This window comes from Manihot esculenta, chromosome 5, assembly GCF_001659605.2.
Source record: "Manihot esculenta cultivar AM560-2 chromosome 5, M.esculenta_v8, whole genome shotgun sequence".
Lineage (NCBI taxonomy): Eukaryota > Viridiplantae > Streptophyta > Magnoliopsida > Malpighiales > Euphorbiaceae > Manihot > Manihot esculenta.
The window spans coordinates 29,962,597-29,972,718 of record NC_035165.2 but is presented as its reverse complement, the minus strand read 5'-3'; the positions used below and the strand labels follow the sequence as shown (position 1 = coordinate 29,972,718).

General features: G+C 37.2%; 1 protein-coding gene across 3 annotated transcripts; it reads left to right on the top strand.

Moving 5' to 3' along the window:
* The first annotated feature begins 2,307 nt into the window (after positions 1-2,307).
* Positions 2,308-6,152, top strand: LOC110615995 (WD repeat-containing protein ATCSA-1). 3 transcript variants are annotated; one of them, XM_021758287.2, is made up of 9 exons: positions 2,308-2,596; positions 2,668-2,928; positions 3,026-3,185; positions 3,382-3,560; positions 3,894-4,137; positions 4,832-4,986; positions 5,080-5,169; positions 5,737-5,808; positions 5,941-6,152. In XM_021758287.2, exons 1-9 carry the CDS (start codon positions 2,447-2,449, stop codon positions 5,980-5,982), a joined length of 1,353 nt encoding a protein of 450 aa, XP_021613979.1. In that variant the 5' UTR covers positions 2,308-2,446; the 3' UTR covers positions 5,983-6,152. The 3 variants fall into 3 exon arrangements, 2 of the variants coding, with proteins under 2 accessions (XP_021613979.1, XP_021613978.1); XR_006350861.1 differs by having other exon boundaries at positions 2,312-2,596; positions 5,112-5,169; XM_021758286.2 differs by lacking the exon at positions 2,668-2,928 and having other exon boundaries at positions 2,312-2,596.
* The last annotated feature ends 3,970 nt before the right edge of the window (positions 6,153-10,122 follow it).

The following is a 10,122-nucleotide window of genomic DNA, read 5'->3' as shown; positions in this document are numbered from 1 at the left end:
AAGGTTTTAAGCTAAAAACTCAAAGTTGTGAAGTTTGGAGAGTGTGAAGGGAAGTTGCTCCAAAACTCCACGTTAGGATCCTTCATCTACTTGTTTTCAAGAGGTAAGTGACGATCCTGAACTTGTTTTTATGTTTTCTGAAGGTTTTATGGGGTTTGTGAAGAGAGTTGCATGAATAGGGTTATTTGTGAGGTTTTGATGATTTTGTGCATAAAGCTTGTTTCTGTGTTGTATGAGTTGTGTGTGTGGGGTTTTTAGGTAGTTTTTGACCCCTTTGAGCATATACATGAGTGTATGCAAGTGGAGGAAGTGTGGTGTGCAGTTGGAGAGGAGTTTGGTGCATTTGGCGAGAGGCAGGGCAAGTTTCTGCCCTGCTGATGAACTCAGGTTCGGCTGCCGAAGGTACATTCGGCCGCCGAACCCCTGAAGAGGTGTGAGGAGGTGGCTTCGGCTGCCCAAGCTTGCCCCCGAGCTTTTGGACTTTCGGCTCTGGAGGGAAGTTCGGCCGCCGAAGGTGCTGCCGAAGGTTAGAGACTTTCGTCTCTAAAGTGCCTTTTGGCCCCCGAAACTTGCCCCCGAAAGGGTTCGGCAGCCGAAAGTGGAAGCTCGGCCGCCGAAGGTGCTTGAGTTTCGTCTCTGGAGAGGACTTTCGGCCGCCGAACCTACCGCCGAAAGTGTTCTGTCCAGCTTTCCTTTGCATGCTTTTCATGAGTTTTAGAGTGAGTTTAAGGGGATTCTTGGGGAGTTTCATAGAGTTATTCATGAGCTAGTTTGGTCCCTCATTTGAGTCTATCTGTATAGGTACAGACCAGAGGAACCAGAGAGAGCAGCAGTGAGTTCTGCTCCAGAGTTTTCAGAGCCTGCAGAGTCAGTCTAGTTAGCCAGAGGTGAGTGGAACTAAATTAAACTTAATGTTTTACTTGAGAAATAAACTGCTTTTAGCATCAGTCATGCATCATGAGTATACAGTAGGTTGTTTGCATTAGCATTCACGAATATGGTGCATTGCATAGTTATTTGTTAATGTGGGTAAATGCTGAATGATTCAATAGACTCAGACAGGAAGTCCAGGAGCCTTTGACTACGCCCTGGCAGGTACAGAGAAGTCCAGGAGCCTTTGACTACGCCCTGGCAGGTATATAGTAAAGACCAGGAGCCTTTGACTACGCCCTGGCAATGGTAAGTACAGAGGTGTTATATACACATATACATATATGACAGGAAGACCAGGTGCTCGATTCTACGCCCTGGCACAGAGTTACTGGGACTATGTGGTGACAGGTTTACTCTTGATGTGGCTTGTCTGTGATATGGTGCATTCCATGAGATCATATTTTACTGAGATGTTTTACTGTTCTACTCACTGGGCTATGGAGCTCATTCCACTCCCTTAACCCCAGTTTTGCAGGTTCAGTGTACAGTGTAGAAAGGAGATCAGCAGAGTACCAAAAGAGTAAAGAGAATTGTAATAGTGTAGAGTGGACATGTAAGATGAAAGAGATGTACTAGTTGTGTTTTCAGTTACAGATGTGCTTGACTTCGTAGTTTGTGTTGTAAATCTGCTGTTATGTACATGATCTGTATATGTATATGTTTTACAGAGTATGTGAAATACCAGGCTTAACAGGTATGAGTTAACCTATCTAGAGCAAGCTCTAGTCAGGGGTACAGAGTACAGAGTACAGAGTACAGAGTACAGAGTACAGAGATAGTGCATGCACAGGTTAAGCCGTGGTTCAGACAAGAGTTTTTATTTTCACAGAAAATGTATGATCATGTATGAGATTTACAGGTACACAGAGAGTATAGCAGGCTTGTTACGGATTCTGGCGGCCTTAAGCCGACCTGATTCCTAGCGCCGGTGACGATCCATTTTGAAGTGGTTACACTTTCACAGTGGAGAGAACACATACTCTGGATCTACAAAGTTAAACACTCTGCTGTTAAAACACTAGTGTTTAGAAATTGAAAGAATAACTTATGAAAAATGATTTTTGTAATCGTTTGACTAACAATTACTGCGGCCAACTAGTGTTGTCAAACATGACGATGAAATTTTTATGGAGTTCATAAAAATTCAAACTGTAGTTAGAAAAATTTTTAAAATGCAATTAATAATATTTTAGAGTATATTAGCAACAAGAAATTATTTTTCCGACTGCACAAGAGCTCGTTTGAGTCTAAACCCTGGTTGGACCAACCATGTACGGGCCTTCTTTGTAAACCGCCCGAAATAAGAATTGGGTCGAAGTTGCTTAACCTTAACGTTAACGTCCGTTATAATATCATCCATTGTGTATATTTACCAGTAGCAAACAAACTCAAAGCAGCAGAAGCTGAAAGAGAGGAGCTGAAGAAGAAGAAGAAGAAGAAGACGAAGCTATTTGGAATCGATCTCAATCGCATCACAATCGCACCTCTTCTAGAGGCTAAAGATGCCTCGAAAATGTGGAGGGAAATCAGAGACAGAGAAGCGGGAAAAACCCGCCCTAATTCCTTCACCAATCGAATTAAATCCAGCCGAATCGCTAATCTCCATCTCTCTAATTACAAAGATATTGTCTCCCCTCACAGAGGATCCATCAACTCTCTTCAGGTACATAAATTCAATTTTGATAATTGCTTTTGATCACCGCAAATGGGCAATTTGTTTGATCATCAAATCAGGTCGATTTGACAGAGGGGCGATATTTGTTATCTGGTGCATCAGATGCATCAGCCGCCTGTTTTGACGTTCAGCGGGCCTCGGATTATGAGGGAAGAGGGCTTATTGCTAAGCACAAGTGCTTATTTACTGTTGATAAGCAACACGAAACTGGGCATAAATATGCTGTTTCTTCTGCTATATGGTATCCTGTGGATACTGGGCTCTTCATCACTGGTTCTTATGATCACTATATAAAAGTCTGGGATACTAATACCTCTCAGGTTTTATGCCTGCTTTGCTTGAATTTTGATTTATACTTTGGTGGGTTTTTTGTATTATTGTTATGTTTAATTATTTGTGGGTTTTCATTTATGGTAGGTGGTGGTGAATTTTAAAATGCCTGGGAAGGTTTACAGAACTGCAATGTCGCCATTGGCGACGTCTCACATGCTGATAGCTGCAGGTACTGAAGATGTTCAAGTTCGACTTTGTGATATTGCTTCTGGTGCATTTGCTCATACCCTTTCTGGTCACCGTGGTATGATGCTTGTCAATTCTTCTTCTTTTTATTTATTTTTCTTTTTATTTTTTCCCTTGGGTATCAGAATAAGATGCATATAATCAGTGCTATTAAAAAAAACTTTCTTCAAACAATTTGTGTTTTGTATCTCACTGCAATATAGTTTATAAGTAAATTACCATCATGGGTTGATAAGGGCATTTTGCTATTTCAGATGGTGTTATGACAGTGGAATGGTCTACATCAAGCGAGTTTGTTTTAATTACTGGAGGATGTGATGGTGCTATCCGTTTTTGGGATATTAGACGTGCTGGATGTTTTCGTGTTTTAGATCAGTCTAAGTCTCAACTCGGGAGACGCCCACCAATCCTTTCTTGCTCTACCACAAATAAGGTATCTTTCGTGTGATCCTTTTATCTCTCTTCCAAGAAGAATTCTTGATTTTTTTTTTTTTTTAACCAAAAAAAATTCTTGGTTGGTTCTCATATTGCAATCTGTCAACCTCTTAATAACTTTTCTTTCTTATCTGTTCTTTTGTTGTAGCCTTAAATATTCATAAAATTACAATCTTCAGGAAGAAAATTTCCCCTTTATTTTATTTTTTGAAAAAATTCTCCAAGCATTGAGTTGTACTTGTCATTATTCTGCTTGGGCATTGATGGAGTGTTTCTTGCATTTGTTCTGAATTTCTGGCTGTTGATTGTTTCATCTGTTAACAATATTCAGGTTTCAGTTTCGAAGGCCTTATCAGCAGGTCAAAGTTTGTCTTCAAAACCCCGGGCACAGCAAAAGAAATCTGCGGGTGGGAATGGAATAAAGCAGTCACCTCTTTGTAGAACTCCAGCCAAGGGACCTGTCAGGCAGAGATTGCATCCAGGGATGTTGTCTAGTCAGGATCGTGCCACTGCACATTATGGTGCTGTTACTGGTCTTAAAATAACTGAGGATGGAATGTATCTTCTAAGTGCAGGTTGATTACCTAAAGTTAATATCACTTTGAGCATGTTGATTTTCTAAACCAAGATCAAACATGTGATGTGAAAGTGCGTAACATAGCTTCTACATATTTGAAATATAAGTGGCATATGGGTAAATTATTCTGGGTCTAACCTGGAGATTGATAAAGGTCCTCAATCAATGTTCTAATTCGATGCTTCAAACTTGAGCATTCATTGATGTTGCAAAAGCTGTCTAGAAGGATACCCACAGGACACAGCAATGTTGCAACAATATTCTGACCTTAAACCATTTGATGTACTTATAAACATCTACATAAATAGGATGATTTCTGTTTAGATGATTAGCTAAAGAAAGTGGAAGTGGTGTCTCAATGAGCTAAAACAGCAAGCAGTTGCCTCAAAACTGGTGCACTTTAAATATAATATTAGAGTAGTAACCTTCGTAATGTAAAGTTCATGTGGTTCTTTTACATAGCACAGTCAAAAGTTTATTAATAGACCTCAGATTAGAAGCTACTGAAAATGTTTTTCTTCACTCAGTTTTCTTCCCAAATAAGTTCTTATTTCCTGTGCGTATCTCATTAACTTAAAGAAAGGAATTCAATTTATGTAGAAGCAATTGATTTTCTTTTTATTATTGATTGAATCTTTCTCATTCTCCTTCTCTCAGTGCCTCCTGACCCCACCCATACTTCTGGATTTCAGGATCAGATTCAAGAATGAGGTTGTGGGATGTTGAATCTGGTTGCAATACACTCGTGAACTTTGAAACTGTACGCCTACAGACTAGCAAAGCAATTCAATTGGCCACAACACAAGATGCATCACTTGTTTTTGTTCCATGCATGACAGCTGTGAAAGTAGACATTCGTTCTGCCTTCTCATTATTTACATTTAATTTTGAATGGAAATATACTGTTCTACTGGAACCTTAACCGTTCTTTAAATGCTAGGCATTTGATTTGTGGTCGGGTATGACATTCAGGACATTTCGTGGTCATTATGAATACGTGAACTGTTGCTGGTTTAATTCTCAAGATCAGGTGTAGTCCTATTCCCAAGCATTCTTTTCAGTTTTTCCTAAAATAGGCAATTCATCATACTTGTTACTCTGCTAGTTAGGTCATCATGCAACTTGAGTCCTGATACCTTCATCATATAAGATTCATGAAATATCAGATCTGAAGTCAAAGATAATGATTAGTGTTTCTCTAGCTTTCTTAAATTTGTTTCGTCATACTTGAGTAATATTCATGCAAAGGCAGAAAAGCTTTGCTTTTATTTGGTTTTGGGGCTTCCACCAGGAGGAAGGAGAAAGAGGAGGAAGAGATAAAACTTGTCAAAGTTGAATTGTTGTTTCCTTCAAACTTTTAACAAAACAAAATTCTATCTGGAGATAATAGTACTGTGCTGCTGAATTAGTATTGTTACTTGATCATTCTTTTTTCTTCCTCAAAGTTGTTACTTGATCATTCACAACTATTATAAAAAGTGGGGCAGTAAATCCTACTACATTAAAGTTCTAGTGTAGGACTGATACATAGAAAAAGTTTGCTTCCCTACGCTGCATACGTTGCTGCAACTTTTTGACTGATTTATTCTTGTGACAGGAAATGTATACGGGTGGAAATGACAGGCAAATTCTAGTCTGGTCTCCATCCAGATTGATTGCTAATGATATGGTAAACCCTCTGCTATTCTTCACTTTAAGTTTATTACTTTTTTCAGTTTACTCCTACATATTCGAAGTAAATAGATTAAGCAATGGTGCTGCAATGGCTGCGTTCTTACCGAGCTTCGACATGGACATGCAGGACATGGGACCAGCTGAGGATCAGGATAACTGGAGTGATTGACAGTTGCTAGGTTATCTGTTTATTCTAGATACATGAACAATCTGCATCTCTTACACGTTGTAAACCGCTGTACACGGACATACTTCCTAGTTTATCATTCTTTATCGCCGTGTATTCGCTTCTACAGATTGTGGTGTTTGCTCGATAATTTTATATTTTCATTGTTATGATGGAGAATTTTCCCCCATTTTTTTGGGTAGATATGAATTTAGGTTTACAATGTGAAGGCATAGAACATCCGTTGGAAAAAAAATGTAAATTTACAATCAGGATATGTTAGGAAAAACTTATCTAGGCTCAATATATTATGAATTGAAAACACAAAGGAATAGGTTTTATGTAATTTTATATAAAAAGATTTATTTTTTTTGTATGGACTAGACTTGGTAAGAATTGCCCGAATATGTTATTGGTTATCCAATAACAATCTGAGGACTCAGGCTTTGTGACATGGAATTTATACCTTTCTCGGGAATGTCTGGTATAGTTATCATAACTTGAAATTTCTGTTAGCATTCGTAGTATTTTTACATAATGTGTATAGGTTGTTTTTTTTATTATGTATTTCTACTGTGTTCTAGTTAGCATCATGTGTTTATAATTACGATGTATTGAGATGTATATTACATCTTCTGTATTTCCTCTCCTCAGCACTCTACAATTTAATAAAGAAATACTTTCTCTAAAACCAAAATAGTATCAGAGCGGGTTCTCTAAAAAGGCACTGCTCCCAAACCAAATAATGTGTTTCTCATTTTATTTAAGATCTGTGTTATGGAGGAGACTAATTTTGCCAAATCACGTAATTCGGTGACTAACACAAGACTCGATGAAAAATGTTCTCGACGACGTTTTGATTTTACAAAACTCCGATAATTCGGCGATGCCTTTTATTTTCATTTAAGTAATGGGTATAACTACAGAGGATGAAATCGAGCGATGAAGATAACTCTCGAAGCGAAGAACAAACTCGGCTTTGTAGAAGGAAAAAATAACTATTCCTGAGGAAGGATCTTAAATTCCATATCAAAGAATCTAGTAGGCATTTTTTTCTATGCACAAATGTCAAAGAACTCTGGAACAAACTAGCTGAACGGTACAGCAAGAGTAACAACCCGATGATCTATCAAATTAAACGCAAAATCGCGTCTATTTGACAAGAAAGCTTGTCAGCGACCACATATTATAGTAAGTTAAAACAACTTTGGGATAAGTTGGCTAATATCAAGACCATACCGCAATGCAGCTATGGATTTGATAAATTGGAGATTGAAATGCACAATACGATTCATTTGATACAGTTCCTCATGGGACTCAACGACACTTACAATCTAGTGTGAAGCCGAATCTTACTTCAAGACCTGTTGCCGACGATGAATAAAGCATTCTCAATGGTGTTGCGTGTTGAGTCATAGAAGGAAGTTCAAGTCAATTTCTCTGACCAAACAAAGGTGATGGCCCTGGTCATTAGCACATAAGGAGATCGCAAGGAAAATCGGAGATACAATCCAAATAAAGGTCGTTGCGATTATTGTAATCGAGACGGATACACCAGATCAGGTTACTTCAAGCTCATAGGGTATCCGGAGTGGTTCAAAGCACGACACAAGTACTTGTTAACCAAGGACCATCTTAACACAAATTTATTGCTTGTGCCTCACAATCACAAGGACATAGCATCAAGGAAACATAGTTGGTAGATAAGACTCCTTCACTCACCGTCGAGCTGAGTAAATATGATGAAGTCAATGCAAAACTCGAGTTGCTGTAGTAAGAAAGAACAAGCTCATCAAAGGTAAGGTAGTTGCTATTATGAACATGGTGAGCTCACACTCAGCTCGTCTGTCAACATGTAGTCCATTTGATTACTCTTATAATGTCTCTCAAACTCAATCTGTAGTCAATAATAGTGCTAGTTCATTTACTCAAATCTGTCATTCAGTGATACAAAGAAATGAAATGCGGATTATTGACATCAATGCATCTGATCACATTACACCATATGCTCATTTGATGTCATGCATTTCGTTTTTTCAATTTCCTATCATGGTGCACTTACCAAATGATTCCAATACAAGAGTTTTTCATACTGACACTGTTGTTTTGCATTAAACATTATAATTACTAGATGTTCTATTAATCTCTGACTTCACTTTAAACTTGTTATCTATGCCAAAACTTCTTAAAGATACTACATTAAAATTACAATTTTACTCAAACTGTTATTTCTTTTAGGACTAGAGGAATAACTCTGTAATAACTGTTGGAAAGCTAGTTAATGGTCTCTATATCCTTGATTACACAAGTTTCTATATTTTTAATATTCAGGAGTTAGTTGCATCTGCTGGTAATACTTTGTTCTCAAAGCCCATTAATGTAAATACCAATGTCTCTAGAAAATACAACAAAGAGACCAATTTTTTTTTGCTAATTATATTATTCAAATTCTTTTCATTGTTGTACATACTATATTAGGTCATACATCTTGTCATAAAATAACATATATTTCTGAGTTTGCAAACTTTATTGATAAGAATCTTAGTTGCTCTATTTGTCCTTTGGCCAAGATTAGATTTCCTTTTTATGCTAGTACTAGTGCCATATCACAACCTTTTGAACTCATTCATGTGGATTTATGGAGACCTTTTGCTGTTACGTCTATAACTGGGGCAAAATTCTTTGTTACCATTGTGGATGATAATACTAAAGTTACTGGACTTACATGATTAAGTTCAAAGACCAAGCATATTTTGTCTTGTGCACTTTTATTCAATATGTTGAAATTCAATTTAGGAACAAAGTTAAAGTCATAAGAAGTGACAATGGAGGAGAGTTTGTTAATGAAAAATGCGACCAACTATTCACGTTTAAGGAGATTGTTCACCACACCACATATCCCTATACTCTTCAACAAAATAGTGTGGTCAAGATAAAACATAAACTGTTTTAAACATAGTACATGCTATTCAATTTCAAGCTAACTTCCCTAAAACATATTGATCATAATGCATTTTAGCTGCTACATATCTTCTTAATAGAATACCTGTTAAACAACTTGGTTGGCTAACTCCTTTTGAGGCACTTTTTCATAAACCTCTTAGATATGTTCATTTGAGAACTGTGGGTTGTCTTTACTTTGCTGTTAATCATGGTCCTAGAATAGATAAATTTGACCCTAGGGTTGTAGAATATGTCTTTTTGGGATATTTTGCTACTAAAAAAGGATATAGATTGCAATAATCATCTTCCAAAAGGATTATCATTAGTAGAGACATTATATTTCATAAATCAATTTTCCCTTTTGCTTCCAAACATTTAATTTAGTCTTTTGTTATAAATCATGTCCTGCCTATGGTTCATGATGATGATACTATCAATACTCATCCAATCACATTTGGTTTTGATAATGACTCCTTTTCACATCTCATACTAGTGTGATTGATCTACCCACGCCTATTAGTGAAACTTGTGTTTTATCTCCACCATCTAGAAGAAGTATTAGGCCTCATAATAAACCTTCTTGGATGCAAGATTTTATTGTTAATAATCTTGTTTCAAACTCATCTCATGAATGCTCCATCAATTTCACCCCCTCCTATTACACTTCAACTTTGTTTCACAAATTCATAAACTACACACCTTTCTTCAAGCTTCCATTGATCCGAATTAGATTGAGGCAATGAACTAAGAGCTTTTGGCTCTTGAACAAAATGGGACTTGGATCCTTATATCCTTAACTAAAGGAAAAAAGGCCATTGGGTCTAAATGGATTTATAAGGTCAAGGTCAAACCTAATGGAGAGGTTGATCGATATAAAGCTAGATTAGTAGCAAAGTTTATAGTTAAGTGGAAGGTTCTAACTTTAAAAAATGGTTTTCTCCTGTGACTCATTGTTAGAATTTTTATATCTTTAGCTACTTCTAAGAATTGGCTCATTTTTCAGCTTGATATTAACAACGCTTTCTTACATGGTTTCTTAGACGAGGAGGTCTATGTGCAACCTCCTGCAGGCTACTATAAGGCTGCTCCTGGACAGGTTTGTCTTTTGAAAATTTCTCTTTATGGCCTTCGGTAAGCCTCTTGGCAGTGGAACTTAGAATTTATTCATTTTTTTCAATCCTTGGGATTTATTCAATCTAT

What these genes read in the sequence shown, in the direction of transcription:
- LOC110615995 (XM_021758287.2), top strand. Translation starts at nt 2,447, where the DNA reads ATGTGGAGGGAAATCAGAGACAGAGAAGCGGGAAAAACCCGCCCTAAT. An exon ending in GGGATACTAATACCTCTCAG is followed by an intron (nt 2,929 to 3,025) that starts GTTTTATGCCTG and finishes CATTTATGGTAG; the next exon opens with GTGGTGGTGAATTTTAAAAT. An exon ending in GGTTTAATTCTCAAGATCAG is followed by an intron (nt 5,170 to 5,736) that starts GTGTAGTCCTAT and finishes TTCTTGTGACAG; the next exon opens with GAAATGTATACGGGTGGAAA.